Raw genomic sequence first — 14143 nt, 5'->3', positions numbered from 1 at the left:
CTCTGCTTCACTTCCTCGGGAACGTCGTCCGTGTAGTTCCTGTGAGCGTGCGTCTTTCTCCTCATGCTGTATGCAACACTATACGCCATGTCGTATCCAACTGCTCTCACTAGGCTAAGTGTTTCTTGGTGCTCTTCTTCGGTTTCTCCACAGAAGCCTGCCATTCAGAATATTCACGGGTAACAATTTGGCTGAGTTTTGATAAAGGTAATGGTGACCAATACAATGTAAACACAACTAGTGCTGGGCATTCGGGTTTCAGTTCAGGTAAGGTTAGTCGGGTTTCGGGTTGATAGGATCCGTTTAGGAACCGAACATTTTTCGGACAGGATTGGTTCGGATAATATTGGGTTCAGATTGGGTTTCTATCTTTTTTACAAAACCCAAAACATAACCGAATTATAAATGATTCGGGTTCAAACACAAAAAAAACATTAAACCAAAAGAATATTTGGAAATCACGTTTTTTAAATATTTATCGATTCATAAATATTATTTTATACATGATAGTTTTAAATTATATAATCAATATTTTCATTATATTTAGGATATTCAAAATACCGTATATTCGGTTCTTGGTATAGTTCTGGTTGGTTTCGGTTTCGGGGTTTAGAAAGATAGGAACCGTTATTTTCAGTCCGGTTTGGTTTCTGTTTTTTCGGTTCGGTTTCCGGTTTCCGATAAAATGCCCATGACTACCAACAACCTAGTTGAAAACATCTAAAAACATGACAAAAGAGTTCAAGCAATTTTTTTTTTTTGAGTAAAGCTTACCGGTTATGAAATCGCTGGTTATAGCCACGTCAGGTATAATACTCCGAATCTTCTTAACAAGATCCAAGTAAGCTTCTCTGGTGTATCCTCTCTTCATCCTCTCAAGTATTCTACTATTACCAGACTGTGCAGGAAGATGGATGAGATTACAGATGTTATGCCTATCTCTCATCATATACAGCAGATCATCCGGGTAATCCTTAGGATGAGGAGAAGTAAACCTAAACCTCATCTCAGGAAACTCCAAAGAGAGTCTGTCCAAGAGATCAGCAAACCTCAAACCCATGTTTTTAACCTTACACCTGCTCGAGAACCCTTCACTGTACTCCCACTTACCCCCTCCCGAGGACTCAGGATCAGACGAGTCATCGTTGTAGCTGTTCACGTTCTGTCCTAAGAGAGTAACTTCTTTCACACCAGACTCCCACAGCTCCTTAACCTCGCGGACGATGGACTCCACGGGACGCGACCGCTCTCTCCCTCTCGTGAACGGAACAATGCAGAAAGCACACATGTTGTTGCATCCTCTCATGACCGATACAAAAGCCGTAATAGCGTTCTGTGAGATTCTCACTGGAGTTATGTCTGCGTAAGTTTCTTCGAGAGACAGAAGAGTGTTGATTCCCTTCTGTCCGTAGTCCACTTCTTCCAGTAACCTCGGGAGGTCTCTATAAGCATCAGGACCACACACCACATCAACCATTTTATCAGAGTCTAAGATCTTGTCCTTTAGCCTCTCGGCCATACATCCCAAGACGACGACTTTGGGAGGTTTGAGAGACTTCGCTCTCCCTTCGCGGACGTTGGCTTTCCACTCGCGTTTTAGGAACCAGAAGTAGTTGAGCCTCTGCCACACTCTCTGCTCCGCGTTGTCTCGGATAGCACAAGTGTTGATGAAGATGACTTCGGCGGCCTCGGGGTCGGTTACTACTTCTTTGTAGCCGGAGTTTTTCATGATGGAGAGGACTATCTCCATGTCGTTTATGTTCATCTGACATCCATATGTTTCGTGATAGATCCTACCTTTTGAGGATGATGAAATGTCTGAGTCTGGTGCGCAACTAAAAACAAGACAGAACCAGGAATGTATTAGTAAAGATTGGTGCGCAAACACATGGCTTCTGCAACTAAATTTGGAGCTTTAATCATCTAAAGTTCGACACTTCTAATGGTTAAACACCAATTCTTTCAAAAACAGAGCTTTAGTAATAGCATGTAAAGGTCCAGACTTTGAACACCCAACGAATACACAAACTTGCACAATCTATGGATTGATGGATCTCTAATAATCTAAAGTTGGAGACTTTATGGGTTCTTGATTGATCAATCAATGGCTGACACCACTTATTAGGTTATAAAGCAAACGAGATTCTTTGAAAAAAAAACAGAGCCTTAGGATGTAAAGGTGTAGACTTTGAATACCAACGAATACAAAACTTGCACAATCAATGGATTAGTGAGCAGTCACATGACTTCTGCAACTAAATTGGAACTCTAATCATCTAAAGTTCGAAACTTTCAATGGCGTGGTGTTCAAAAACAGAGCTTTAAGCTCCATAGAAGACTTACTCAGATTCGGTTTGTGGAGCAGTAAGGGAAGTTTGAGCTTTGGAGATGAATTGGTGGAGGCTCGGCCCATCGAACTTACCGGAACCGGCAGTTTGGGAAACAGAGAAACTTCTGGAAAGATCTAATGAGAACCCTTTCTTCCTCTTGATCGAATTCTGTGTGAGACGATAGCAGGGAGGCAGAAGAGCAGAAGAGGAAGAAGAAGAAGAAGCGTGGTTTAGTTTCGAGGAGAGGAATGCTAGAGCGAGAGTGCGTCGTGTAGAGGCTTTAAAGCAGAGAGAGCAGCCTTGAGGGTTGCTGAGAATTAAGGAAAGGGAAGACAGAGAAGAAGACGCCATTGGAGATGGATGGATGATGAAGCTCCTCCTCCCAAGGAAGAACAACAACGGGAGGCTCTCAAGCTTTAGGGATTTTAGCAAGTCAATCTTCTCGGATGTTCACACTAAAACGCAGCGTTTCTTTATCCAGACTCGGGGGTAGTACGGACATTTCTGCAGAAGATAGGACATTCAATAAGATTTGGATGTGAATTCTAAGTAATCTCCGACCAAAACATAACTCAATGTCTTGTTCTGTTTCAGGTTTTTTGACTTTTTACATTTTGAATTTTTATCTTATTGGTTGAGCTTTATGTGTTTAGGCTTTGTGAATCGTTACGAGTCATAAGGTATTGAATACCAATCTTGTACCGCCGTATTCAATAAAAGGCAAGGTTTTTGAGCTTGATCAACCACCGGATGACGCAGCAGTATTTTGGATCATCATTCACCATCAGCTCAAGACATAAACCAAGCATCCTCGTTTTGGTGCATACGAGAGGTGCACACTTAGTCATAATTTACACTGAAGGGTATATAACAGAGGCGTCAGAAAGCAGGAGCTTCTGACAAGTATGACTTATCCTTACCTGTTGAAGAGATTTACAATATTGTCAACGACCGTCAAGGGAAATCAGGTAAGATATATTTGCAGGTTGCATTAATTTAAAATATTTGATGGACCTTAAGGGGATTCTACATCCATACAGAGTTCTTGCTCACTCTCCTTCTCACACTAAGGTATATGCTTTATGATTACGCACCGAAATTATTGAAAGCATCTAATCATCAGTCTCTGATGAATGCTCCTCCAACGTCAAAAGTGATGGGAATCTAATCATCTTTTTAGTTTTGGGAATCATTGACATTCTTTTTCTAGACGAATGCAAGGTTGTGATGAGTTGATTCTTCAAAGTGGAATATGAAGCAGCCAAGTTTGAGCAGAGCAGTATGATTGATGCAAAGGAACATCAAAGCAAGTGTTTGTTTAGAAAAAAAAGTTTAATTTTTAAACTCACTAAAGTGTATATGCTTTCGTTGTTGTTGTCACTATCTCTTAATATCTTAATTGTCACATAGATAAGAAAGAATCAAAACCTGTGGAGCTTACGTGTTGCAAAAGTCAAAGTTTGCAGTGTATTTAGACCCAAAAACTCGAAAGATAAGAATCTATCTTCACATATAATAGCAATTTCAAGATTCTCTCACATAATATCTTTCTATTCTTGGCAGTTTCGGTTTTAATGGACCTTGATATATGCCATAGATTTTCACATTTTGGTTAATTTTCACAAAGCCACATTTTGGTTCGCCATGGCCCCTAGTTTCTCTGGAGAAATGTATGTGGACATCTTCTGTTTCAAGATTGAAGCAAATGTATGCAACATCAAAGTTGTAATGACTAGTCAAATTTGATTTGCTTACACATTTTTTTTTTGAATGAATGTAAAATTTATTCAATCAAATCATGTTTTACATCAAAATAAATAAATCCAAAATAAATTAATAATCACAAGTGCCAAAAAGACAATGAAAGCAACCAAACACAGATTGGAGATCAACTTGTATCGGATGCATTACAATTTGGGGACAATAAAATGTAGACAAGTAAGCAAAATACATGGTAACATGGTATGAAGTTTAGGAAATACATACATTTTGGAATGTTATTGATTATATTCCAAAACTGATGTGATCATGATCGTAATCGCGAGAGTAGCAAAAGCGTGTAAAGATTCGGTTCTTTAGCACAAGTGGAAAGACATGATAAAACGGCGTCGGACTGATGACTGGACGTAGATACAACGCTTTGAACATAAGATGTAGATGATAAGACACTATAAAAATGCTCATGGATGAGGCTAAGGAGACATAAACTCACAATCTTCTTTCTCCCTCTTACACTCGTATAATCACAGTAATAAATTTTGAACACAAATGACATCTTCATCTGCATCAACTCGCAAGGTTGGTTCATTGCTTCTTTAGTTGTACCTAACAAGAAGCTTGTTGCTGTATCTCCTTTGGCTTGATCATCTCTATCTTTTTCTTAATTTTCTGCTAGGGGCTGACCAAAATAGCCACTAATAGACTACAGAAAGAGTTCATGGAGTGGCAGACTAATCCTCCTGCTGGTTTCAAGCACAGAGTCTCTGATAATCTCCAACGGTACATAATCATTCATACCCCTTTCTTCGTTCATATTCGAACAGCAATGATGTTAATCTTCGAAAATTTTGGTGTGAAAAGATGGATCATTGAAGTGAATGGAGCTCCAGGAACTCTATATGCCAATGAAACTTACCAACTTCAGGTGGAATTTCCTGAGCATTATCCTATGGAAGCTCCACAGGTTATCTTTCAGCATCCAGCTCCACTCCATCCTCATATTTACAGCAACGGTCACATTTGCTTGGGTAAGAAACAAACACAATGGACTCACGTGTGTTTTGCTCCTTATGTTTCAAAGTCTCTGGTAACAAGAGCTTGATCTTGATGATACAGATGTTTTGTATGATTCATGGTCGCCTGCGATGAGACTAAGTTCAATCTGTCTCAGCATTCTTTCAATGCTCTCAAGCTCATCCGTGAAGGTTTGTTGGGTGCTTATGTATTCTCTTTTTTTTTTTCAAAGGATATTTTTTGGGTATAGTTTTATTAAAGATACTTTCTGTTCACTTGCAGCAAAAGCCTAAAGACAACGACCATTACTTGAAAAACTGCAAAAATGGAAGGTCCCCTAAAGAAACTAGGTGGCGGTTCCACGATGATAAAGTATAACATCTCTTATGTGTGTCCTTTAATATGGTAATTATAAACCAAAATGTAATGATCTCAGGTTGAATTCTTGACCTGTTTCTATCTTCAAAACACAAGAGCATCTTCTTTTCCGCGTTCTAATCAATTTAAAGAGCTTATGCACGAAACTATAATTAAAGTTATGAAATAACATATTCATTATTAAGTGGAAGATATGGTCTGAACCTTCTGTTGAGAAGAGATCAGAGATCATCAACAACTACAGTTCACCAAGATCCCTACATAACATTGCACACAATCAAGAATTCGAGAAGTGCATATACCTAATGGTCATAAATACATCATCTCCACTTACATTTTTAAAGTTATGCAAAACATAGTTTTAAGTTTCAAAAGTGTTCTTATTTATTAGTGGAACTTCAATTTTAACTAGAAAAGTTGTATTCACGTTTTAATCCTTAATTAAAATAATTTTAGAACGGTTAGCTAGTTAGTTGAAAGTCTAATATTATTTTTTATTTGATTTTTTTTTAAAAAAAATTTTAATTGACTCAACTATTATATTTTTGTGCTGATAACTAATTATTTAACTGAAAATTATAAATTATTTTTAACAAAAAGTTTGTTAGAAACAATTAATTAACTAAGGTAATAGAATTTATATGATTATGTATCTCTTTTTTTGAAACACATATGATTATGTATCTTGTATGAAAAAGATTGTGATAAGAATTTTATGTTTACATCAATGAAACTATTAAGTTTTTTAGAGAACCAATTTATCCCATGGTTCGCTACCACATCTCATCTCTTTCAATATTTAAGAAGAAAAGAGACAATTGTATTAATTGAACTGTTCAATTAGATTGTTACTATTATAAAGACATTGTGCACAGAAAACACACAAAATGACTGAATTCTGATGACTTATTGGCATATATTATCTTTTGGTATTGGTGTGATAGCAAAATTTCATATTTTCCTTTTTCAAAGTAAATAATCCTTTTTAAGAGATAATTTATTCATCCCAAAATAGTATGTTTACATTTGTTAGATATTTAATGGATAAATTATATTCTCGCTTCCGACATTCTTGCTAATATCGAAAATCTTGAGGAGCTGAAGCTGTATAAGCTGAAGTTGGATAACCCGGAGAAGCTGAAACGAGAAAAAAAAAAGAAAAGAACGAAGTAATCTATCAAACATTTTTTTTTATTTTTTCCTTGATAAGGTTTATGTAATTGGAGTTTTTTTAGCATGACTTAACGCAGAATACTGGGATGATTTGTTAATAAAAATGATTTGAATATTTATGAGCAATACCGATCTTAATATTTTAGATGTTATAAACAGTGTAAATAGATTTTGGGCCAAATGGTTTATAATTTGTATTTTACATTATAATTTTGCTGAAGTAATAATGTTTAACTTGTTAGTTATTTAGTTTAAATTCTTATTAGAAACTTTTGCTCAAAAAAAAAAAAAATTCTTATTAGAAACTAAATCAAAATGCTTGTTTAATCTAGGACTCTATTTCATTTAGTTTTGTGTTTTGTGCATGCTGATAACTACTTTTTAGCTGAAAACTGGAATTATTTTGAAATATTTTATAATAAAAACTTCTTGATTTGAAATACTAACTCCCAAGTTTATCTTAGCAGAAAGTAAAAATAACACACCTTAAAACTTCAAAATAACAGAATGAAAAACAACAAACACCAAAGTAAAGCAAGTGCCACACATTTCTTCCCCTCAAAACATTTTACTCATAACCATGAACTCAAGAGTTTATCTTCCTGCAATCCTTTCTGATTTCACCACTTGAACCCGTCAAAGGAGAGATATTTCCCATCTTGATCATCGACTCGGCGAACTGCTCAAAAAACTCTCCTTGATCCTCTGCATACTTCTTGACAAGCTCTCTCGATTTATCATTGCTGCTGAACAGAACCTGGTCCGAGTTCAACAAACCCATGTTCTCTATCAAGTTCTTGAAATAGCTGTTGTCGAACTTTGCCGCGCTGACGATATCCAGCACCGAGAGAATCTGGTCCCCTCCAGATCTTGGACACTTCTGTCGCAAGTTAGCAGCAAAAGATTGTTCCAGTGTCATGTCTGGACGACCGTTTCCGGACTGATTGTACAGCCTCTGTCTGAAACTTGTGCATCTCGAGAATCCAATGGTGTGGCTCCCTGAGAAACAGTCAAGTAAGATAACAGGTTTCTTGCATGTAAAGCAACTGTGATAAAACAAAATGAAGCTTACCGGAGAGAGCGACAAGGTCAGTGACATCAAGTCCTTGACGATTAAACTTGCTGAGAATTGTCTGGAAAGTGTTGTTTGGTGCAGGGATGTTGTTGTTCGAACCACTCAAGCTTGCGCTTCTTGAATCTCTTCTTCCCAATGGGACCATCCAGCTTGGTCCACCAGTCTAAACCATAAACCAAACCAAATCAGCTGTTTTTTTCTTCAATTTTGTTTTTGCTCCGAACAAAAAACATTGTATAGAAAACTTACGAGAACAGAGGAGTCTCTAGCGGCTAGGGTTAGAATATCAGCACAAGAGACAGTTCCAGGACATTCTTTCTCAAGTTGAGCTTTGATCTGGTCAACTACTTCAAATCCACGAGCTGATTTGCTGTTAGGGTTGGAGCTTTTCTCACTCACTATTCTCCCACTGCTGTCTAGAAGCAAAGAGCCATCACAACCCTGCATTTCAAAGTTACCTTGCTCAGTACGTTATAAACAGAAAAAAAAAATGATAGGCGTAGAAGAAGTTAACTAAACCTGAACGAAGCAGTCGTGGAAATGAAGTCTCATCAAGGAAGCAGCCATACGTGTCTCTCTAGCAACAGCTTGAGCTACAACTGATCTCACGATCTCTCCGGCTTGCGGGCATGAACGTGCGTAGTAACCCGGGTTTAGTTTGCCTCCATAGCTGTTATCACAGAGACAAAGAGGGAGAACGCAAAGGAGAGAAAGAACTAAGAGGAAGCTGCTGAGTCTTGCCATTACGTTCAACAAGAAGATGAAGAGAGAAGAAGACTTTGTGCTGAGGAGGAGTGATATGAAGCAAGAGGGGAGGAAGAAGGGTATTTATAGGAAGAGACTTTGAATAAGAAGTGGAGTTGGTATTAAGCTTGATAGAGATTAAGATAATAATCAAGGAAATTGCAAGAAAAAAAAAAGAAAATTGTAAAAAAAAATTATTGAAATTGATCTTTATCCATATGTTAACGACTAATACCAATAATTTGAGAACTATACTCTTACTTTTTTCTCTCTCTCTTTCTTTCTTTCTATGATTAAATATTCCAATTTTATACACACAAAAATGCTGGTCTATAACATAAAGAATGTATTCCTTCGAGATTATAATCGCATGGACAGAACTATTAATCTTGACATAGACAACTAAAACATTAGCTTAAAACATTCAAAATTTTTGTCCAGAAAAACAAAATTTAAAAACCTTCCAATGGTTAAAAAAAATGATAATAGCTTTTTACATTGTTCATAACTTTTAAAATATTAAGATCATAACTTTTAAAATATTAAGATCGATCTTGCTCTCATAAATGATTTAATCCTTTCAGTTCAACTAAGGATTATTGAGTTTTGATTTCTTTGAAGTTTTTTTTTTTTTGACAAACCTTCTTTGTAAGCAATCAAGAGACTAGGTTTACTGATTTAACTTTTTGCAGAAGTAAAATACCAAGCGAAGAAACCAAGTATGAACAGAATACTACTAATATAGTACCTAGATTTAACTAATCTGAAAGAATTGAAAAGAGATAACATTTTCGTTTGAAAAAAAAATACTTGGTAATGGATAACATATTCACAGAGACAAAGTCCAAGACTTTAAAACGTAGTGAGAAAGAGAAGAGAGTAGGAAGAGATTCTAACTACTCTTTTGAAAATAGTAAAAGTTCTTCAAAGTTTCAAGCTTTGTTGACTTGTGAACACGCTCTTGTTCTTTGTAACCAAAGCAAACAAAGGAAACTCTGTTTGTCGTTTTCTATCATAACACATAATCTGCAGGTAAAAGCAATCTCATGGTGAAGCTTTCAACTTTCTTGACTCTTTCACAATTTTGTTTCCCCCTCATTCTAGAAACTAAACATGAAAGTAAGAAAAACGAAAAGAGGTAAAACCAGAAAACCACTGTTCAACTGCATGCAGTACCATTGCCTGAGACAGAACCTCTAGCAAAGGCAATTAGCAATTTAAATCGCACCATATGTTCTTTCACTTGGTCTCTGCGTTGGTGCTTGAGTAGAAGACGTGGAAGAGCGGTCCCACGAGACTTCATTGGCAAAGGCATTGTTGATCTCTTCAGTTCTTGAGTAGCTTTGCCCACTTCCACTCACCTATTTACAAAGACCATAGCCATTAGATTACATAGCTTTCTCCTCGATTCATCATAAATGAATACTTCCGAGTCCCATCCATTTTTGGAATGCTTACAGTTTCTAGTAAGCCTGATAGAAGTGACATGCCCGGCAATGCATCAATCCCACGCTGCGTCCATATGGAACATATCAGAGCTAGTTTGTATATAGCGTGCGTGAAGAGTTAGAGAATCAAGAATGGTAGCAGAGAGGTTGAAGGTTACCACGCGTTCTACTCTTGTTTTGTAGATAAATCCTCCACAGCATAAAAGTGTAAATGCAACGAGGGATCTGATCAGAAGCAACACACAAGAACACAATTAGCTACGCTCATTCTCCTGCTACAAGGCGTTTGTGATTCTGATAAAGAGATTTTCGTACACGCAGGAGAATACTCCAAATATAGCCCATCCTTTCGCTGATCCTCCTTCAGCACCTTGGCTGTATTCTGAAACAATTTACGAAAAAACAAAGTTTGTATTGTATCAGAGAGAATGCCATGTGGATGATCAAGCCAAGGGTGTAATAAGCTCACCACAGTGTTTTGTGAGGAAAAACTGAACAGGATCATAACCATCCACTGGGATGGTGACATTGACTTCATACGGAGTCTTCCGAGATTTCTCACCTTTGAAAAAGAAAAGAGGTTACAGAATTTGTAAAAGCAAAAGGTCAAAGGCACAATTGAAAAAGAAAGATAACAGAAGCTATTACAGTTCCAATCCAGTACTAAAGTTGAAGGTGATAACGTTGTTGGATGATTCCCAGTCAAGGAAGAACCAGAAATCTTAACGTTAAGACCATTCTCCGGGGAAACCTTGATGATAGGCTTCCCTACCAATGTTGAGAGAGAAGCAATTGCAGTCATGTAGAGAGTAAGATGAGTCTGCTCTGTCTTGAATCTACAAAAAATCAGGAACACTTCATGTGGTAAATACACAGGACCTCAAACGTTGAACAGAACTAGGTTCTTGATTCTCTACCTAAATTCACGACGGGGCTTGTCGAATCCAAACTGTGTCATCCCATTATAAATCTGCAGGTTGAATATACAGAACAGAATCCATTTTTAAGTTTTTGTTCAGTGTGAAAAAGAAAGCTGTTATCAGAAACGTGTGTTTGTTCTGTTCTTACAAGTTCCCATGAGCGAGGATGCAAACCGACCGTGAATCCTTTAAAGACACGAGGGCCAGGTTTCTCACACGGAATAGCCAACTCGACAGTCACTCTGGATCAGTGAGAAAAGAGCAGGAACATACATCCGTTGTAAAAAAAGTCGATGCATGATGATTCTTGTATAACAGAGATAAATAGTAGGCAGATACATACCTGCAAGTTGAATCTTGAGTGACACTACATATGCATCCAAGTCCACCTGAAATAAGGAATTGAAAACTTAGTAGATTTTGAGAAGCATTTTTTTGGAAAAAAAGGAAGACGCAGACACACCTTTACAGCGTCCATCAACACAGTTCCCACAAATAATATTGACCTGAACAAACAAAAAATATAAACCAGACTCTAAGAAAGGATCTAATTAGTAAAATTTGAACAATACAGCTCCTCCTGTGTAGGTATGTAACCTGTGATGTACGTCCAAGTTTGTCGTAACTATGCTCACAATTCGTCAGGTCACCGTGGTAAAACCCCTACAAGTAGATCACAGAAGAACATGAAAGAAACACTTAACAATTAAATCTCTATGTTCAAGAGGAAACACACATTTATGCAACAGATGGTTGTGATGTTCCAAAACTATGAACACCCTATCTCAAAACAGCAGAGTAAAGAAGAGGAGATTCTCACTTGAACAAAATCAAAACTTCCAGAGCCAGAAACAAAGTAGCTCAAGGGGTCAAACCTTCCAAAATCAACATAACCCTGCACACAACAACACAAAAAGATCATTAGAGGCTGAACAAAAGTTTGGATGATATAGGAAAGTTACCGCCTGGCCTCTTGATTGAACATCCTTGCAAAATCTAACCACCAAATCGAACTCCTACATTATCATCCATAAAAGAGAGATTTAACTTAAATCAAACCTAAACTCCTCAAAACTCTAAACAAGAGAATGAATATATTATATATATACACAACCTTGCCATCATATTCAAATGGTTGACCGATCCAGCTGCTCTGATCAACCAAGTTAAAGAAAGCATTTTCACAATACCACACTCAAAAATCAAACCTAATGAACCAAAGAGCAAACTCCTTTACTCTTTTAACTGATCCAAAGCACAAAAGACAAAAAGTGATAGAAAGAGGATACAAAGTCGACAAGACGACTTGAATTGTCGAGAGAGTAGCAGTTCGAATCCGGGACGGGTACAGATGCACCACACTCAAATAATCCATTTATAAAACCTGCAAATTTTGTTTTTTTCGTCAAAAGCTCGTATGAGGGAGAAATCTCGAAATGGGAAAATCCGACGACGACTGACGAGTTTTTACCGGTGATGAAGAGAAACTGGATGAAACCGTGTGGGCAGCACCTCAGTATCTGCATAGTTCAGTACCCCCCTACAATCTTCGTCGTCTCCGATTCGGGGTTCGGATTCGATGATTACGCCGAACTTGGATGATATCTCCGGCAGTTTCCGATTGGGGATCACGACGGATAATTATCGCTTTCAATTCATCATCAAAACCTTCTAGGTAGCTCAGAAGGTCCTTTTCTTACTTGGGTGGTTAATTAACCGATTTTAAGGTTCAATCAAACCGTTTTTTTCAGGACATGACCGACCAACTAAGCAATCATTTCGGTTCATCACTCTACTGATTTTTTTTTTTTTTTTGGTTTTTAGTTTTTAAACTTTAATTTTTGATTTTACGGTAAATTTTAGTTTTTGTTTTTAAACTTTAACAGCTGAAAATTTTAAAATACATGTACTTAGACATAAAGAATAATAATAGATTTAAAATTAAAAATAAAATTATAGGTATGAGATAGTAAAATAAAGAAGAAACCAATTTTCCTATATAAAACTAGAAAAGTTCAACAACAGTATATAGATTATTAATAAATTTAATTTTTATATGTGTTATCTTATAGTTTATTATTAAAGAAAAAAAATATGAACATCAGTTTATTATTAGGTAAAATTCATTTAAATATTGTAATAGTTTTAGTACAATTAACCTTAAGTATAAAATATAAAAACAAGAAATTCCTTACTTGATATGTGTTATAAATAAATTTAATGCAGATTTTTAAAGCACCAAAACTAAAAAAAAAATTGGATTTGGATTTTGTTTATAAATTGATAGTTTGAAAAACTATTTCTCCTATGATTTTGGAAATCAATGTCTTCAACATTTTGATTGGATGAAACATATTTTCTAAGAAAAGAAAAACTAAAAACTACTTATAAAACTGCAAAAAAATCAACTTCCAATTAGCGCATCATCATAAATTTTAATATAGTTTCTTTGGATAATCTTAGAAAACATAAAGCTTCTAATTACTTTACAAAATAAATGACACAAAAAATGATACAAACTCATGAAAACATGTAGCAATCTATAAAGGTTATGATCTTTTTTTTTTTACACAATAAGATATTAAGATATAAAGGTTATGATCAAATTTTATAAATCAGTGTATATATATGTTTCTATAATCCACATAATTTTTGAAATATATCAGCTTTTAAATGCACAAACTCTACACAAATCAATCTTCTAATGAACCTGAATAACCAATTCGGTTCATTCAAAAAGTTGATTTCAATCAGTTACAAAAAAAAAAAAAGTTGATTTCAAAGAAGACTGAATATGCTTGTGATGATGTAAACATGAGTTTCAAAAACATGAATATGTGATGATGGAGAAAAAATGTATATCATGATGAATACACCATATTAAATGATACATTGATCATCTACTAAAAAGAAAACATCATTGTAAATTTTATATAACTTGAATTCAACCAAAAACAAAAACAAGATCAGTTCTGAAAAATATGAAACAATTATATTGAAAACTAGATAATCAATATCTATATAAAATTTTTGAGAGTTGGATGATAGAAACATACCAAAATCGTAAATTAAAAAGACCTAAACGATTTTAGAATAGTCGTAGGCATATCAGGTTTGTAGTAACTAATAGTAGTATGCACACTAAAACTACAATTAATATACATGTATTTGTAAGAAAGTATAATATACACAGAGAAATAACAAACCTATCTTTCTTGTTAAATTTCTTTAATAAAATATAAACAAGAAATTGATTTTACAATACATCGGTGTTGATGATTTAGACCCTTGAATACCAAAAATAAACCATTATCAATCAACAATTAATCCTCTACTTCTTCG

General features: G+C 35.7%; 4 protein-coding genes across 4 annotated transcripts; 1 reads left to right on the top strand and 3 right to left on the bottom strand.

Annotated features, from left to right (window-relative positions):
- Positions 1 to 6: 6 nt before the first annotated feature.
- Positions 7 to 2766, bottom strand: LOC130504503 (CDK5RAP1-like protein; the record flags this gene model as incomplete). Its single annotated transcript, XM_056999118.1, has 3 exons — positions 2344 to 2766; positions 775 to 1835; positions 7 to 157 (listed from the first exon to the last, which is right to left on the bottom strand). Coding segments are annotated over exons 1-3 (1550 nt in total), but the record flags the coding sequence as incomplete, so codon positions are not given.
- Positions 2767 to 4475: 1709 nt separating this feature from the next.
- On the top strand, positions 4476 to 5565 carry LOC130504500 (probable ubiquitin-conjugating enzyme E2 17). Its single transcript, XM_056999115.1, has 5 exons — positions 4476 to 4628; positions 4726 to 4829; positions 4911 to 5077; positions 5166 to 5254; positions 5346 to 5565. Exons 1-5 carry the CDS (start codon positions 4599 to 4601, stop codon positions 5439 to 5441), a joined length of 486 nt encoding a protein of 161 aa, XP_056855095.1. The 5' UTR covers positions 4476 to 4598; the 3' UTR covers positions 5442 to 5565.
- A 1460-nt stretch (positions 5566 to 7025) lies between these two features.
- On the bottom strand, positions 7026 to 8495 carry LOC108828626 (peroxidase 49). The gene is made up of 4 exons (XM_018602375.2): positions 8209 to 8495; positions 7939 to 8130; positions 7687 to 7852; positions 7026 to 7613 (listed from the first exon to the last, which is right to left on the bottom strand). Exons 1-4 carry the CDS (start codon positions 8431 to 8433, stop codon positions 7201 to 7203), a joined length of 996 nt encoding a protein of 331 aa, XP_018457877.2. The 5' UTR covers positions 8434 to 8495; the 3' UTR covers positions 7026 to 7200.
- Positions 8496 to 9417: 922 nt separating this feature from the next.
- LOC108836720 (uncharacterized) lies at positions 9418 to 12439 on the bottom strand. The gene is made up of 16 exons (XM_018609834.2): positions 12273 to 12439; positions 12091 to 12185; positions 11916 to 11954; positions 11764 to 11817; positions 11622 to 11696; positions 11399 to 11464; positions 11265 to 11307; positions 11145 to 11190; positions 10950 to 11043; positions 10799 to 10851; positions 10530 to 10717; positions 10351 to 10443; positions 10197 to 10263; positions 10040 to 10106; positions 9892 to 9945; positions 9418 to 9794 (listed from the first exon to the last, which is right to left on the bottom strand). Exons 1-16 carry the CDS (start codon positions 12325 to 12327, stop codon positions 9651 to 9653), a joined length of 1233 nt encoding a protein of 410 aa, XP_018465336.1. The 5' UTR covers positions 12328 to 12439; the 3' UTR covers positions 9418 to 9650.
- Positions 12440 to 14143: the final 1704 nt, after the last annotated feature.

The sequence above is a fragment of the Raphanus sativus genome, unplaced genomic scaffold (assembly GCF_000801105.2).
Source record: "Raphanus sativus cultivar WK10039 unplaced genomic scaffold, ASM80110v3 Scaffold1622, whole genome shotgun sequence".
Taxonomy (NCBI): Eukaryota; Viridiplantae; Streptophyta; class Magnoliopsida; order Brassicales; family Brassicaceae; genus Raphanus; species Raphanus sativus.
This window is presented reverse-complemented; position numbering and strand designations above follow the sequence as displayed.